General features: G+C 45.5%; 1 protein-coding gene across 1 annotated transcript in view; it reads left to right on the top strand.

The window, feature by feature from the left end:
• Window positions 1–18,849, top strand: part of cacna1hb (calcium channel, voltage-dependent, T type, alpha 1H subunit b) — a 179,746-nt gene that overhangs the window by 33,363 nt on the left and 127,534 nt on the right. Inside the window, exon 4 of the mRNA XM_060898260.1 lies at window positions 12,953–13,112. Within this exon, the coding sequence (XP_060754243.1) occupies window positions 12,953–13,112 (160 nt within the window). The remainder of the gene's footprint in view (window positions 1–12,952; window positions 13,113–18,849) is intronic.

Below are 18,849 nucleotides of genomic sequence, written 5' to 3'. Positions count from 1 at the left end.
TATTATAGTACCTATATATGAGTACCAGTAAGTTGTGAGTGGGCTAGTGGTTAGAGTGTCCGCCTCTCGATCAGGAGATCGCAAGTTCTACTCACGGTTGGGTCATACCAAAGACCATCATAAAAAAATGGTGCCTTCTGGCAAGACACACTGCAATACAGATGTGAGTGGGGAGTCAAACTTTCATGGTTACCAGAGGACTAGCCCCCCACTGTAACCCTAGCTATGTAATATAGACGAGAGGCCGAGGGCTACGAAACGGAGATCGGTGTTGCCAAATGCACCATGAATGGTGTGGGAAGGACTTTGAGTAAGATGTAACCAACTGGAACATCCTTGCCCCCCTCATACTTGTTTCTAGATGTGGAACTGACCTGTGTGTGCTACTGTTTTCTTGAGTATAACTTTCAGCATGTTTTTCTTGAATCTTCTAACATTTTCTTGTAAATTATATTCAGTCTGTAGTGTAATTAGCAACTAATGTCTAGTGTAATTTGGCCTTTGAAGATCACAAAAATGTGCCTGGAAATAACTGAGAAGCCATCTCTAGGCATTTATAGCCCTTCAGCTTCCGGGTCCCTAAGGCAGGCCCCGGACACTCGGCCACATTGTTCCGGGCCTTTGGCCCATGTAGAAATAGTTGAAGGTGGGTGGAGCACAGAAGCATGGCAGGCCAGAACTGAGTTCTCTCAAAAAGACTTTTATTTGCGCTTTTCACCGTCTTACTTTGCTCGCACACACACACACACACACACACACACACGCACGCGCGTGCGTGCACACAAGGGTCCAGGTTGGGGAGAGCGCCCTTCCTCTGCTCTCTCTCTCCTTTTATAAGGCATGGTCACTGGGGGAGACACACAAACATAGGTTAATTCACATCAGGTGCAGTGATTCTGCCACTTACCTTCCCTGACTCTGCCCTCCATTCACAGACCAACGCTTGATCATGCCCCCACTGCCATATACCCCCACCGGCCAACTCAGGCCGGGGAGCCATCCGTCCTGCAGCTGACTCCCCCCCCCCCTTGACGGGAGAGGAAATCTGCCACGACCATCTGCGCCCCCGGCCTGTGGACCACCTCAAACTTAAATGGCTCGAGTGCCAGATACCAATGGGTGATCCACGCGTTGGCATCCTTCATGCGGTGGAGCCACTGCAGGGGTGCGTGGTCTAAACAGAGGGTGAAAGGGCACCCCGGCAGGTAGTAGCGGAGGGTGAGGACCACCCACTTGATGGCAAGGCATTCCTTTTCTATTGTGCTGTACCTGCCCTCGCGCACCGACAGCTTCCTGCTGATGTACAGCACTGGACAGTCTTCCCCCTCCCCCTCCTGGGACAGAACAGCCCCCAGCCCTCTGTCCGACGCGTCAGTCTGCAAAACAAAGGGGAGAGAAAAGTCAGGGGAATGTAACAGTGGCCCCACACACAGTGCAGCCTTTACTTCAGAGAAAGCCCACTGGCATTGCTCCGTCCACTGGACCGGATCTGGTGCCCCCTTTTTAGTGAGATCAGTCAGCGGGCTGGTGACGTCCGAATAATTAGGTATAAACCTATGATAGTAGCCAGCCAGCCCCAGGAACTGTCTCACCCCCTTTTTGGTCTTGGGCCTCGGGCAGGCTGCAATTGCTGCTGTCTTATTGATTTCGGGATGCACCTGCCCATTGCCCAAGTGGAAGCCCAGATACCATACTTCCACCCGCCCAATCGCACACTTCTTCGGGTTGGCTGTGAGACCTGCTCGCCTCAGCGACCTAAGGATGGCCCTTAGGTGTTCTAAGTGCCACGGCCAGTCATTACTATAAATAATGATGTCATCCAAGTATGCCGCCACAGGACCCTATCCATAAGCCGCTGGAACATAGCGGGCGCCCCAAACAGCCCAAAAGAAAGTGTGACGAACTGGTGTAAGCCAAACGGTGTGGAAAAGGCCGTTTTCTCTCGGGATAGTGGAGTCAAGGGGATCTGCCAATATCCCTTTGTCAAATCCAGTGTCAAATAAAAATGAGCCGTGCCTAGTTGATCGAGCAACTCGTCAATATGAGGCATTGGGTACGCATCAAATTTAGACACCGCGTTGATTTTTCTATAGTCCACACAGAACCGGACCGACCCGTCAGCCTTGGGAACCAAGACCACCGGGCTGCTCCATTTCGAGCATGGCCTCGAGTTCTTCCCGAACCACCTTTTTTTTGTGTTCGGGCAGTCTGTAAGGGCGGATGTGCACTACTACCTCCGGGGGCATCTCAATGTGGTGTTCTATGAGGTAGGTGCGGCCGGGCAGGGGCGAGAACACTTCAGAAAATTCTGTCTGCAACTTGGTGACCTCCGTGAGTTGGGTCGGGGAGAGGTGGTCTCCACAGGGGACCGGAGCGGTGGGCAATGTCAATTTTCCTTTTTGAACCTCCGGCCCCAGCTCTGCCTTCTCTGGAACCACCAACACCAACGCCACGGGGACCTCCTCGTTCCAAAGTTTTAGTAGATTGAGGTGGTAAATCTGTAACGCCCCACCCCTGTCCGTTCGCCTTTATAGGGCGCAGTCACTGGGGGAGACACACAAACACAAGTTAATTCACGTCAGGTGCAGTGATTCTGCCACTTACCCTCCCTGACTCCGCCCTCCATTCACAGACTGATGCTTGACCACGCCCCCGCTGCCACAGCCCGTCATTCGGAAAGGCTGAAATTTGGACGGACAGGCAACATTTCAGACTTGTCTGTCCTGTGACAGTCTGCTTAAAATTCCTTATTTCCCACACTGTAATAACATATTGTACTCCCGGACTGCATTGTATACTACATGTAAAGGGTGTGCACCATCCTTTTATGTTTATGGTATCGTTAACATGCATGTTCACAAGCCAAAAATAAGATGCTGCAGCAGGTTTACTGCATACACACACGTGTCGGCTGTCTGGCTACTGTTCGTATTCATTAATGGGGTATCCCTGTACCTACTATACCCTGTGCATGTACATGGTACACGTGTTGTTTTGGGGGTGAGCCTCACCTTGATTTTTATGACAGCGGCAGGATGGGTCTGTGAGAGGTGTTGATGCCACCCCAAAGATAGAAGATATCTGTGGCAGCGGGGGCGTGGTCAAGCGCCGGTCTGTGACAGGAGGGCGGAGCCAGGGAAGGTGAGTGGCAGAATCACTACACCTGACGGTAATTAACCTGTGTTTGTGTGTCTTCCCAGTAACTGCGCCCTATTTAAGGAGACAGAGGGAGAGCAGAGGAGAGCTCTTCCCGGGACGAGAACACAGCGTGTGTGTGTGGCTGAAATAGTGTTAAACTGAAAAGTCTGGCAATAAAGCCTGTTACATTTCTTAAGCTTTGTCCTGCCGTCCTCTGTGTCGAATAAAAGCGAGCCGTGCGTAGTCGATCGAGCAGCTCGTCAATACGAGGCATTGGGTACGCGTCGAATTTAGACGCCGCGTTGACTTTTCTATAGTCCACACAGAACCGGACCGACCCGTCGGCCTTGGGGACCAAGACCACCGGGCTGCTCCAGTCACTGTGGGACTCCTCGACGATGCCCATTTCGAGCATGGTCTGAAGTTCTTCCCGAACCACCTTTTTTTTGTGTTCGGGCAGCCTGTAAGGGCGGCTACGCACTACCACCCCCGGGGGCGTCTCTGTGTGGTGCTCTATGAGGTTAGTGCGACCGGGCAGGGGCGAGAACACATCCGAAAACTCGGCCTGCAACTGGGCAACCTCCGTGAGTTGGGTCGGGGAGAGGTGGTCTCCACAGGGGACCGGAGAGGTACGTGATGCCAATGTCCCTTTTTGAACCTCCGGCCCCAGCTCCGCCTTCTCCGGAACTACCGACACCAACGCCACGGGGACCTCCTCGTTCCAGAGTTTAAGCAGATTGAGGTGATAAATCTGTAGCGCCCCACCCCTGTCCGTTCGCCTCACCTCATAGTCGACGTCCCCGACTCGCCGTGTGACCTCAAAGGGTCCTTGCCACTTGGCGATCAATTTGGAGCTCGACGTGGGCAACAGTACGAGTACCTTATCTCCTGGAGTGAACTCTCTAAGGCGCGTACCCTTGTTGTACAGGCGGGCTTGCCGTTCCTGGGCCTGCCACAAATTCTCCTGAGTTAGGTGGGTGAGAGTGTGGAGTTTTGCACGCAGGTCCATAACGTATTGGATTTCGTTTTTGCTTTGTGAAGGTCCCTCCTCCCAATTTTCCCGCAGCACGTCTAGGATGCCGCGCGGCTTACGCCCATATAACAATTCGAACGGGGAGAACCCCGTGGAGGCTTGGGGGACCTCTCGCACTGAGAACAGCAAGGGTTCGAGCCACTTATCCCAATTACATGCGTCCTCACTTACGAATTTTTTAATAATATTCTTGAGGGTGCGGTTGAACCGTTCTACTAAACCGTCCGTTTGTGGGTGATACACACTGGTGCGGATCGGCTTAATCCCCAGTAACCCATACAGTTCGCGCAGTGTCCGTGACATAAACGTAGTGCCTTGATCAGTCAGAATCTCTTTCGGGATTCCAACTCGGGAGATGATGCGGAAGAGTGCCTCCGCAATACTGCGTGCAGAGATATTGCACAGAGGCACTGCTTCCGGGTATCGCATTGCATAGTCCACCAGGACCAGGGCTTTGAACCGGTTCAAGGAACGAAAACGAAAACCGGGAACTTTTTCTATTTCACATGGAACAGAAACGAAACCAGAAACTTTATTATTTTTTAATGTTCCGGAACAGAAACGCTTATTAAAAATAATGGTAACCGGTTAATACCGGTTTTTATTTCGTTCCTCAAAGTTTCCGTAGCCTACAAATAAAAAAGCCATGAGTGTCTGAGCAAAGAAGAGCCTGAACGTTGCAACCTCCCTGTTGGCTGTCTGTAAAAATGTATCAATTGTTGCCTTTCCCACGGGAATCATCGCGGGCTCGAGAGACGAGACCTGACGAGTTAGTTCGTTGGTAGCAGAACAAAATGTCTGGACACAAATAGGGTTTTCAGAAAAGGAAAGAAAATAAACGGAGGGTTGAAAATACAAAAAAGGAGGCAGAAAATGCAAAACGAGTTTTAAGGTAGGACAAATGGTTACTTTTCTGAGGCAGCCCGCCGTGGCTGCAGGCTTTCAGTTGTCATTGAATGGTTACTTTTCTGAGGCAGCCCGCCGTGGCTGCCTGCAGCCTTATTTATTATAGCCCATTTAGTTAAAATAGTTGATCTAAAATGTTTATAGTTATAGTTATGTGATGGTTGTCCTGATTTAGACTGGTGTTTTTTTTTTTGGGGGGGGGGGGGGGGGGGGGGTTGCGCGATGTTGCACGCAGGTCCAGATTAGGGCAGAACCGGCCCTGGCTACATTTCAGGTGTAGTTTGTTTTATGAATGTATGTACTTGCATAGATGTGTACTTGGTCTTCCAATATGGCGCCTAACAAAATCTCGCGGCGCGGTGACGTCATGCGGTAGCCCTCCATAGGGCCTGACTAGCCTTTGGTAACACACTAAACAAATTATCTTTCATTTTTGGCACTTTTTCTGTTTGTGTAGATGGGAAGACATACTGAGAATCCAAATCGCCAACATTTGAAATAATAATTGTTTTGAATTATTTCTTGTCTTATTTAATGAAGGTTGTAATAGAATTAGCCTACATTTGGCTTAAGCTGGATGAGACAGAGACATAATTTTATAGCCATTTGTTAAACAGCTGACAGGGAACGTAATTAACCGTTCCGGGAACGAAATTTTTTTGTTCTAACCGGTTCGGGAACGTCTATTTAATGGTGGAACCCAAAACCGGAAACGTTAAAATTCCGTTTCTGTTCGGAACGAACCAATAGGAAAAAAATTCTGGTTCAAAGCCCTGACCAGGACTAATATAAAGCGGTACCCTCGTGCTGACCGATCTAATGGCCCGATGAGATCCATCCCAATTCTTTCGAACGGGGTCTCGATTAGAGGTAGAGGGCGCAAAGGCGCTTTTGGAATGGCCGCTGGATTTACTAATTGGCATTCGTGGCACGCCGTACACCACCTACGGACATTGCCGCGAATCCCCGGCCAATAGAATCGGGCCATTATTCGGGCTAGTGTCTTATCTTGCCCTAGGTGTCCAGCCATGGGATTAAAGTGAGCCGCCTGGAATACCAATTCCCAGCGGCTCTTTGGAATTAAAAGCTGCGTGACTCGCTCTTTCGTCTGAGTGTCCTGCGTCACTCGGTATAATCTATCCTTCATAATAGAGAAATAGGGGAAGGACGGGGTGGTGTTCGGCTGGAGCGTTTGACCATCGATTACTCTCACTTGGTCAAACGCATGCCGCAGAGTCTCGTCTCGCGATTGTTCTAATGGGAAATCCGCGAGGGATTCCCCAACAGAAAGAGGAGGAGCCGGCGGCTCCTCACTCTGTCGCAGAGATGACGTAGACGGCTCTGCGACAGCAGCTCCAGCCAAAGCGACACCGGGTCCTCCCCCTGTCAAATGGCAGGACCCACTCTTTACTAGGCGCGTCATTAAACCCCGAAATCCCGGCCAATCAGTCCCCAAAATTAAAGAGTGGGTAAGGCGAGGATTAACCGCCGCCTTCACTATAGATTTTTCCCCTCTGAAAAATATGTGGACCGACACCAAAGGGTAGCTGTGAACATCCCCGTGCACACACAACACCTTCACCCCCTGTGCTCCCCCCAATGCCTCGTCTTGCACCAGGCTTTGGCGGATCGAGGTCTGATTGCAACCAGAATCCACCAACGCCTGATATGTAGCCCCTTGGACACTCACCGGTATGCGATACGCTCCTGCCCAATCAAGGGCGGCCTCTGGTGCGTCGGGGATCCATACCACCGCGCCCACCTCCATTGCTGCGCACTGTTGTTGCAGGTGGCCCGGCTCCCTGCAGCGCCAGCAAACCGGCCCGGGCTTTCCTTCTGCACCGGTGCTCTGGGGCTCACTCACCTGAGGGGGGGGAGAAACAGACACAGAAGGGAGAAACGGGAGGGCACCACTGGTGCGGCGGGCCGGCTGGGGTGGAGCTGGCCCCCGTCTCCATGGTGGGGGAATGGGGCGAGGACGGGACACAGAAGGGAGGGGAGAACAAAGCTTAAGAAACGTAACAGGCTTTATTGCCAGACTTTTCAGTTTAACACTATTTCAGCCACACACACACGCTGTGTTCTCGTCCCGGGAAGAGCTCTCCTCTGCTCTCCCTCTGTCTCCTTAAATAGGGCCCAGTTACTGGGAAGACACACAAACACAGGTTAATTACCATCAGGTGTAGTGATTCTGCCACTCACCTTCCCTGGCTCCGCCCTCCTGTCACAGACCGGCACTTGACCACGCCCCCGCTGCCACAATATCTTAGAAACAAAAATATATCTATGTAAAAGAATCGTGTAGTAAACATCAAATGAAGTGTAGTATTTGAGACTGGTCTTGGTCTCGACACCAGTCTCAAGACCAGTTTTTGAAGGTCTTGGTCTTGTCTCTGAATCGACCATATTTTTACTCGATCTTGTCTCGGTCTCATACATAGGTGACTCAGGATTTCATTTCAAGACCGGCCAAGACCACAACTGTGGGGATTTCACTAAATTGCCTGTGTATTGTCTGATTTATTTGTTAACGTTGTTAGAATTGAAGAGTTGCAAGCCTTTGGGATAAGCAGCTGTTGAGCTGCAAGCAGTTTGTTTCTGGGTCTCCTGCCCATGAGCAGCTGTGCTGGGGACAACCCTACTGACTCAAGTGGGGTTGTTCTGTAGTCAAGCAGTGCTAGGTGTTTGTCTGAGGCTTTGTTCCAAGGTCTTTTAACTGTTTGTACTGCTTGTTCGACCTCTCCATTGGAGTGAGGAGTGTGAGGTGATGATGTATGATGTGAAATGCCATAACTCTCACAGAAGTCTCTGAACTCCTCTGACACATACTGCGGGCCATTGTCTGTTCATATGACAGGAGGAATGCCATGCCTACTAAACTGAGATTTAAGTATTTCAATGGCAGTATGACTTTGCTGGTCTTTAAACTCATCCACTTCAATAAACTTTGAGAAGTAGTCCACCAAAATAATAGTGTTTGCCCTGGAACTCGAAGATGTCTGCTGCCACTTGTTTGAATGGAAGTTCTGGGGTTTCTGTTGGTTTGAGTAGCAATCTGAGCAGCTTGTTTTGGAACTATGCACACTTACTGCAATTCTTCACCATGTCCTCTATCTCAGCACTCATACCTGGCCAGTAAAGCACTTCACGAGCTATTTGCTTGCTTTTCACAATTCCTAAATGAGACTGATGTACCGTATGAGCTTTAACATGTGGGGTTTCATAGTGGGTGGCACTACTATGCACAGCCCTTTGTACACTACTCCATCACATACCATTAGCTGACCTCTTGAATCCCAGTATGGCTGAACAGCAGCTGGAGCGTCTCTCCTATGCTTTGGCCATCCTTGCTGTAGTATGTGTTGCAAAGGGCTCAGCTCTTTCCTTGTGTATCCTTGTAGCTCAGTGTACTTTTCTTCACTCACAGTTACATAATTCAGCATGGATACACACTCCAACCCTTCCAACTCTGGAGTGTTGTATGTCAGTTGGGCTCTCGATAGCGTGTCAGGCAGCTCCATGTCCTTTCCTTTCCTATATCTGACAGCTAAATCATACCACTGCAGGTGGAGGCGCATCCTCTGTATACACATGGGGGTTGACAGCTGTGACTTCTTGAAAATGTCCACGAGTGGTTTGTGGTCATTATATACTGTGACCGGCTTCCCAAAGATGTAATGATGAAACTTGGTGCATGCATGGACAATAGAGAGCATTTCTTTTTCTATCTGTGCATAACATGTTTTAGCATCAGTCAGAGACCTGGAGGAGAAGGCGACTGGATGATTGTCCTGCAGGAGCACAGCACCCAATCCATTGCTGCCGGCATCACAGAAAATCTCCACAGGTTCTGCTGGGTCATAGTACTTCAGTACTGGTGGATTTGAACACTGTTCCTTAAGCCTAGTGAAGGCCTTTTCCTGAGCTGGTTGGCATGCAAAATCCATGTTACTTTTGAGAAGCTGCCACAGAGGTGCATCTTCCTCACCGAGGTTTGGTATGAACTTTGACAAATACGTGACAAACCACAGAAAGCAGCAGACTCTTTCTTTGTTGGTAGGTGTGGCTGTGCCTCTGACTGCTGCAAACTTGGCCGGGTCTGGCTTCAGGCCATCTGCAGTCAGTAAGTGCCCCACGTATGGTCCCTGGCTTTGCCAAATGTGACACTTGTTGAGGTTCAGCTTTAGGTTGTAGCTTGTGGCTTTCTCAATAACTTTGCTTAGGACTTCATCATGCATTTCCACATTGTGTGCTACAATCAGGATGTCATCCATAATGGCCATAGCCCGTTATGCCTTCTAGCATGCCATCCATGATGTGCTGAAAAACTTCAAGGGCACATTTGATACCAAATGGTAGCCTGAACCACCTGAATCTACCAATAGGCATGTTTAAGGTTGTGAGGAACGATAACTCTTCGTCTAATTCTATCTGGAGGAATCCAGACTTGGCATTGAGGACTGAGAATATTTGTGCACCAGGCATTGAGGACACAAACTCTTCAACAGTGTGCATGGGATAATGCTCTCTTTTGATTACTTTATTTAAATTACTGTGGTCTATACAAATCCTTATTTTGCCTCCCCGGGAGACTGCCACCATGTAACTGACCCATTCTGTGGGATGGTCAACTCTTGTGATGGAGCCATTTTCTTCCATTTCATGGATTTTCTGCACAGTCTTCTCCTTGATCGTGGTGGGCTGTCTGTGCACAGGATGTACAACACCTTTGGCATTTGGTTCTATTTTGATTGTGTATTTGCCTGGTAAAATCCCTGTGGTGCGTATTAGTTCTGGGAAGTCACATAGACCTTGTGGGACAGTCTCTGGTGAGGTGTTGTCTTTAACAGGAGTGTCTACTTGTGTTTCAGCAACATTTTGTAAGGAGCTTAACCTTGCTATCAAGCCTAATGCTTCAGCTATGGTCCCGCTGACCACACTTTCCTGTGTTATGTCCACAATCTCAAACTCAGCACTTGTGGCATGGTTATTGTAGTGGATTGTTAGATCTACTGCAGCAGCTGGTTTGAGTTTGTGGTTGGAGTATGAGCATACTGTAGCGACTTGTTGGATGGTTTTAATTCACCAGTGTGCATTAGCTGCTGGTAGCTGTCCAGAGTTAGTGTGTTACACTTGGCACCTGTGTCTATTCTAAATTGGACTTCCTGTGACAAAATAATGACACACACTGACCATTTGTAAACTGTTAATGAAGCTGTGGGAAGCACAATTTCAGTGAGGCTAATGCTCAGAATATCTTCATCTGCTTCCTCTGGCACCTCTACACTCAATGTGTGCACTACACAGTTACAGCACACTGCCATCCAGTGGTTGGCTTTGTGACAATAAGAACATGTTGAGCCTTTAGCTGGACGCTTGCCTTCATTCTATATGTGCCCGGGGTGCTTGCCGCAGCTAGGACAGTAGGCTGGTGGCTTATGCAGTGCAAATTTTGAAGGTTCTGGATAGCATGCTTTCCTACTTTGGCCAGTCATTTTAGGTAAAACGTTGGTTGCTACAGCAGACACTTGAGAGCATGCAGTATCATCTCTGACAATTTTCATTCGTTTCTGAGACATCTCGTATTGTTGTGGAATTTCTATGGCCTTGGCTAATGTCAGATCCTCGTCAAATCCTCGTCAGATCCAGTAGTCTTTCTTGCTCTCTTTTCTCACAGATTCTTGTGATGAAAGCATCAGTTAGCATATCATCGGGTTCGGCATATTTACAGTCCATTAAAAGCAGCCATAAATCCTTCACAAAATGGTTGAAACTCTCACTTGTACATTGTTTCCTCTGCTTGAAGCGACAATGAGTTATCCTCTTGTTCTCCCTTGGTCTAATGTAACTTGCAGACTTTTCCAGCACTTTGATGGGATCCTCTTTGTCCCCTTCACCCCAGTCTAGTGTTTTATAAATTTCTCTGCCTTGCACGCCAATCCATGTGCCTAGCCAGCCTGCCCACTGTTTAGCAGATAGTCTAGACAGCAGTCCATCAAAAAACAAAAGTAACATGACTCCTAAATCTATCAAATTCCTGATATAAAACAGCAGCGTCCCAGTCAATCTTCAGGTGCTCAACCTGCAGGGTAGCCATAACTACGCTTCTGACACCATGTAAGATACTTTGAGCCAAGAACTGAGGCGTTAGCCGCACAATGTGCTATTTTTATTTTCAAGACCGCTACATTGCTTTCTAAACATCAACTTAGCTAAGGTGGCCAACTAGGGTCACAGCATGAATCACATTCTTGAACAATAGCACTCATAGCACCACAACAATATATTACATTATCCTCTGACAAAAACATGGTTGTCGTAGCTAGCTCCACTCAGCTACATTCGGTTCTCTCAGCCTCAGCTGCTTGGATAAACCAGAACTCAAAAACTGGCATCCGGTAGAGGTGGGTGTCATGGCGACCCTCATTGTCTCTTGCAGGAAAGCTGTAGATAAAATCTAAGATTCATCAGCAAAGATGAAGTTTTTTGTAACATTTATGGAAGGAGTCTCCAGTGTCAATGCTTTGTAATAGTCAAAGGTAAAGTTGTAGCGCTTACTGTTTTTTTTTTGCCATTTTTTGGCTGAGCTTTTTGTCTTATTAACTATAAAAGAGAAAAATAAAGAGAGGCTGGTGAGGGAATGATTTTATGGTGAGTGAGAAAGAAACTAACTTGTTTCATTGGCGTTCCACAACATTAAATTTAACTATAAATATATCTCATCTCATCTCATCTCATTATCTCTAGCCGCTTTATCCTTCTACAGGGTCACAGGCAAGCTGGAGCCTATCCCAGCTGACTACGGGCGAAAGGCGGGGTACACCCTGGACAAGTCGCCAGGTCATCACAGGGCTGACACATAGACACAGACAACCATTCACACTCACATTCACACCTACGGTCAATTTAGAGTCACCAGTTAACCTAACCTGCATGTCTTTGGACTGTGGGGGAAACCGGAGCACCCGGAGGAAACCCACGCGGACATGGGGAGAACATGCAAACTCCACACAGAAAGGCCCTCGCCGGCCATGGGGCTCGAACCCAGGACCTTCTTGCTGTGAGGCGACAGCGCTAACCACTACACCACCGTGCCGCCCCACTATAAATATATATGTCTGAAAATTTTTTTATATTTGTCCAATTTGCTGTGGCATAAAAGAACTAAAGCACTTCAGGATGTGCAGTTATGGAAAAACAATTAACTTCAGGGTGGTAACTTAGACAAATTCTTTCTTAGAAAGATTTGATTCTTTCAAATGACTCACGGAAGTGGATTGATATGAGCTTCGATTTGTTTGATTCACCACTCAGGAATGTTGTTTGAGCTTTTTCTTGATTTTCATTTTTGGCTACAAAGTTATTATCTTTGAGCAAAAAACATAAAACCTGACTCAAAAGGTTAGAACTACTCATTTAATCTCATTATCTCTAGCCGCTTTATCCTGTTCTACAGGGTCGCAGGCAAGCTGGAGCCTATCCCAGCTGACTACGGGCGAAAGGCGGGGTACACCCTGGACAAGTCGCCAGGTCATCACAGGGCTGACACATAGACACAGACAACCATTCACACTCACATTCACACCTACGCTCAATTTAGAGTCACCAGTTAACCTAACCTGCATGTCTTTGGACTGTGGGGGAAACCGGAGCACCCGGAGGAAACCCACGCGGACACGGGGAGAACATGCAAACTCCACACAGAAAGGCCCTTGCCGGCCACGGGGCTCGAACCCAGACCTTCTTGCTGTGAGGCGACAGCGCTAACCACTACACCACCGCGCTGCCCATTAGAACTACTATTTTTACTTTTTTAAAATGTTTCCGACGAGTTTAGATTTCTTTGGAAATTTCTAACGTTGTTGTTTTTCGCAGGTATGCGCATCTTGGTGACGCTGCTGCTGGACACTTTACCGATGCTGGGAAACGTTTTGCTACTGTGCTTCTTCGTATTTTTTATCTTCGGAATAGTTGGCGTGCAATTGTGGGCGGGATTACTCCGCAACCGCTGCTTCCTGGATGACAATGCAAGAATGTGAGTACAGACGAAGTGTTTTATTCCTCTTATACTGCAGCAGTGTCCCAGTAGTTGCATTTTTTTTTTTTTGTTCATTAAAGTGCTAGTGTAATGAAAATTGCATCATAAAATCCCGGGTTTTCTGTGTGTGATATGCTCAAATAGGTTGTAAAATTGACCGATAAATAAAAAAATTGGTTAAAAAAAAAAATATATATATTTTTTGCATCTGAATTCTGTTCCAAAAATCACTAAAAGCTTGTCTGCCATTATTAGATCGCAGCGATTTACAGGTCAGTGGCACTGCATGTGTGACGTCATGTGCGCCACTGCCTTCTTTTGTGTCCACACAGACTCTATACTATTCTCTGCAGTGGTGTGCGTTCTTGATACTGATCCTTTTGAAAAAGACAACGAAAGTTGTAGACCCTTTCTATTTTGCGCTACAACGTGAAGTAGAGGTGTGTGTTTGTGTGTGTGTGTGGGGGGGGTTACACAATTACCATTATTTATTTTTTACTAAAATCACCATCTCTCTGCAACCATAAAAGATTTTTTTCCAAAACCTATGATCTTCTTACAGTGTCCCTTTACAGAGAGCTGATTTTAAGGTGAATTGAACCTGTTTGAAATTTTAAGGTAAAGTCCCTACAATAATCACGGAATTGGCGCGAAGGAAAAGGCCATTGCAAGATTAATTTATAATTTATCACTCTGTGATAAACTTCCCTGTGTATTTCTGAATTTTTTTGTCCACTGAAACATGTGCAACGTTATACTGCATCTAAAAACATGATTTCAATATCACATGAATGGACATGCCGTCCTGTTATCTCTCTCAACTAACTCATCGTTTTTGTTTTTTTTCTGTATTTATAGGCTCTGAAAGAGATTCTCTCACAACATGAGCCGCTGTTCAATTAGTACTGTATCTTCAGGTGCTAGTAACACATCATATCCATCTTCCGTCAAATACTGCCTGTAAACAAAATAAACTATCTCAACGACCACTCTCTCCTCCTTTTGGTATTTCATTTGAGTGTGCTATAGCCAAAACAGCCAAAGCATCTGTGTCTACTGTAGTACAAATAGTAGCTTTTTTAACCCCCCCCCCCGCCACACATACACACCTCTACTTAACGTTGTAACACAAAATAGAAAGGGTCTACTCTACACAGTCCTAACTGGTACTGTTAGAACCAGAAAAGGTTGTAGCTTTATGAGCAACTTATAGGGCCCATTTACACGAGGACGCTGTCGGGTAAAAACGACTAAATATTTTATCGGAAGTGCCTTTCGTCTACACGGGGACGGCGTTTCCGAGGCTGAAAAACGGAAAAATTTGAAAACGCCTTCCAGAGTGGATAAGTTAAAAACAGCCCCCGTTGCATATCCGTCTAAACTACCCAATACGCCAAACTCTGCTCGGATCTGCTCACGTCGGGTACGCGTTTACGTCATACATATGTACATACTGTACATGCCAGCCCGGGAAGTAAGGAAGTAAGTAAAAAAGTAAGAGCATGTCTGATTACATCGATCCAACGGACCTTCAAGCTGCTCTGGCAGCTTTAATAAACGTCCAGGAGTCCTTCGAACATCTATACCGAATCTGCACATATACCGTTAATGAACAGAGGCGGGTATAGTACGCTCTTACTTTTTTACTTACTTTCTTACTTAGCATAGCCAGAGTAGTCAAAGTTTTCGCGGCGCAGATGTGCAGATCAGACAAGACGGAAGACGTTGCGCATGCGTGCAGACATAGCGGAGGTCTTTCACAGCACCACCTAGCCGCCTGGCATGCACATCCAATTGAATTCCACACATTTATGCGTCACCGTATAGACGCAGATTTCCTCCTTGAAAACGGTCGTGTAGACGCGGAAAAAAGTGAGAACGAAAACGGACTTTTGCGTTTTTGTTTCAGACCGTCCCCGTGTAAAGTGGGCCTTAGTTTTGGAGGTGAACCCTAAGAGCTGCTGCGCGCTCGCTGCGCACAATGCATATGGCACAACACGCCAGCCACTCCTGCCAGCACTGAAAGTGAAAGTACCTAAATACTGGCATTATTTAGCCTTGTATAAAACTTCAGAACTGCTATCATTGAAAAGGATAAAAGACTAAGGACAACTAATAAATTCAAGCAACAGGCTAAACACAAGCTTGATCCTTCCTGTGCAGCGGTGAGCTCTTTGGGCTGGCGCTTCTGACTTTTGTTTCCAGATCGTGGGAACTGCTCCTCATAACAGACGTCACTCAAACCCTTCTATGTGAATCTGCCTCACACATTTATCTTTTTCAAAGTGTATAGGGCAGATACCAAACTGTCCTGTCGGCTTGAAGTTACCTCTCTTTGTCCTTACAAATTGAACCTACACTACCGTTCAAAAGTTTGGGGTCACCCAGACAGTTTTGTGTTTTCCATGAAAAGTCACACTTTTATTTACCACCATAAGTTGTAAAATGAATAGAAAATATAGTCGAGACATTTTTCTGGCCATTTTGAGCATTTAATCGGCCCCACAAATGTGATGCTCCAGAAACTCAATCTGCTCAAAGGAAGGTCAGTTTTATAGCTTCTCTAAAGAGCTCAGCTGTTTTCAGCTGTGCTAACATGATTGTACAAGGGTTTTCTAATCATCCATTAGCCTTCTGAGGCAATGAGCAAACACATTGTACCATTAGAACACTGGAGTGAGAGTTGCTGGAAATGGGCCTCTATACACCTATGGAGATATTGCACCAAAAACCAGACATTTGCAGCTAGAATAGTCATTTACCACATTAGCAATGTATAGAGTGCATTTCTGATTAGTTTAAAGTGATCTTCATTGAAAAGAACAGTGCTTTTCTTTCAAAAATAAGGACATTTCAAAGTGACCCCAAACTTTTGAACGGTAGTGTATATATTCCGTAAGTGTCCTGCGAGCTTTGTGCTATAATGGAACAAAATTCCACTTTTTTTTATCGGCTACACTTGAACAGCCTTGAAGGACACACCTCTTAGGAGACATACTTTGGTTTTAGTTTTGCTGTGGAATTAAAAAAAAAAAAAAGTAAAAAATGTGCTACACTTTACAAAGCCAGAAATGCGACGAACTTTCAAGCATTGTGCATATGATGTCACTTCCTTTGAATTAACAGTAACTTACCAAGAACGCATTTGCGTAATGGAGAGCCAAACTTTACTGGCTAAATAGAACATGTTTCCAGACTCGTATTAAAATACAATTTAGATAGTAAACTATTTAACATGTCTAGTTTAATTAGGTATAATTTCCAGGGGTGATGTCATTTTCGTAAGACTAGCACTTTAGGAAACAACACATCCTACTTTTTATCCATTTATCATTTCAATTATAGTTGAATGTCTGTTTTTCTCTCTTTTGTAGTTTATAAGACCCCAAAAAAACTTGGAGCTAGTATTATTTTCATCTCAAACATGTACATGTTTACAGTGCAGCAGATAATAATGTCAGAACAAATACACTATAATGATTTGGAACAGCAGAAATAGCATAAGGGTTGAACAGAAATCATACTGAAGCAGATTATACTCTGAAATAATGAGCATGTTGCAGCCAATACATGAACATAACATCTGGAAAAACAGTCCTGAGTACTAAACAAATGACGTCATCATGCAATAATAATCATGCTCCAGCGAGTGATTGTAAGACAAGAGTCAGCCTGAGGCAGTTATAGCCAGGATGCTGTGCTCCCTTTGGCCAGATTTCAAGCTGAAGAAGGGATTGTAGAATACGTTTTACAAAGAAAGGAGAAAGACCTTTTCTGAATTCTTGGATCACATCAGTACAGCCAGTGATACTGCGTTCTGTGGTTTGTGTAGGACATGCTGAAGGTGTAGAGGTCTGCTGTAATCCGTTGCCACAGGAGAGATGGATAGATGGATAGAACTTTATTGATCCCTTCGGGAGGGTTCCCAAGGAAATTAAAATTCCAGCAGCATCATTACAGAATAAACAGAGAATAGAAAATAGAGAGCTGTTACTATGATTTTAAAAGCAAGCTACAGTGTCGAGCCACGACCGGTGCTCATCATCTTTATGTGGCCCTAGAGCAGACATAATTAAACTTTTTCCCCTTGAGCCCCATGGGTTTTTATTTTTTTCCAGCATTCCTCTTTGAATCACTGTGTTTGAAAATAATTCACTGAGCATAATTGATTCACTTGGTATGAGTGAACCAAATGAATCAGTATGTTTGAATCAATCTGTTTGAAAATAATTCACTTGCCATAACTGGTTCACTTGGCATGATTTAATGAATTGAATCAGTCTGTTTGAATCAGTCTATTTGAAGAAAAAAAAAATCACTTGGCATAATTGATTCACTTGGCATGGGTGACCCAATTGAATCACTCTGTTTGAATCATTCTGCTTTAAAATAATTCACTTGACATAATTGATCCACTTGGCATAAGTGACCCAAATGAATCAGTCTGTTTGAATCAACCTGTTTGAAAATAATCAACGATGGGGTGGTGTGATGAGGCCCAACACAAAGTTGAGTTACTCTTACCACCCCAAAGCATTTTATTTCTTTTATGCTACAGCAATTTTACCATCAATCGCGAACTTTATTTCAGTAATAAACAAGCACCTGCTATCCATGTGTTTATTCCGTTAGAAATCACACTGTTTGAGGCATGAGGCAACAAAAATGTGCCCAAAGCTGGTAAATATTGCTGTAGTCAGTGTATATTCTCGATAGTTTCTTGGTCTTTGCGAAGTCTTGCCAAGCCAGTCTCTTTTATTTCTATGTTTCCCAGTTTAAACCATGTTATCTTGTATTTTTTCACCATTTTAATCTCCCCTGTATTAGCCTGGTGTGGGAAATTATCTATGTATGCTTGAGGAATTAATTTCCCAGGGATTTTGCCTGCAGTTTTATGAACCTGCACTTCTATAACAATAATGTCTTATGGACCTACTTTAATAAAACCAGCTCACATCCTACCTCCTTTCGCTTCCCATTGTTCTCTGCTGTTGTCTTTTCCTGCTGTGTAGCTCAGCCTATGATTGTTCAAATGGGAGTGCTGGAGATGATTTGGCAAGGGGCCAGCCAGCTTATAGACTGCCGCACCAAGGCATTGAGGGTTTTAATCTTTGCCATTCTTGGCAGAGATCAGCCTTACACTCCATTATTTTTCTGCTTTTAAAAGCTTCTTGCGGGAAGGCATTACGCCAAAAAACGAGGGAAAGTGAACAATGCAGGCCCAAGATTTAAGTCATGCAATTTATATATAGATATGTGGAACAAAATATTAACCTTCCAGGTTCCTCAAATCCAAAATAAAACAAAACAAAAAAAACAACAACAAGAAAATCGGGGCTACATAAACAGGAGAAGTGCAAATGTACTAGATAACTATGCCATATCACTTTTTTTTATCTGTTTATAGCTACATTTCTTTTTGAGGATCATCTGCAAAACAGATTTTTTTATGTTCTTGCAGCTATAAACAGACAACATTAAAACCTTCTTAAGACATTATTGTGTCGGAAAGCTTAAAGTTACAGCTTTAGCTCGGTCTATTACAAAGTGCTGACACTGGAGACTCCTTTCATTAATGTTAAATAAATAAACATCTTACATAAACCTTCACCCTGACCAAACCAAGTGACTCAGCTTTCAACTCATTTTCACTCAGTCTGTTTGAATCACTCTGTTTGGAAATAATTCACTTGCTATAATTGATTCACTTGGCATGGATGAACCAATTGAATTG

Source organism: Neoarius graeffei, chromosome 18, assembly GCF_027579695.1.
Source record: "Neoarius graeffei isolate fNeoGra1 chromosome 18, fNeoGra1.pri, whole genome shotgun sequence".
Classification (NCBI taxonomy): Eukaryota; Metazoa; Chordata; class Actinopteri; order Siluriformes; family Ariidae; genus Neoarius; species Neoarius graeffei.
The sequence above is the reverse complement of the archived record's forward strand: the minus strand, read 5'-3'. Positions and strand labels throughout refer to the sequence as shown.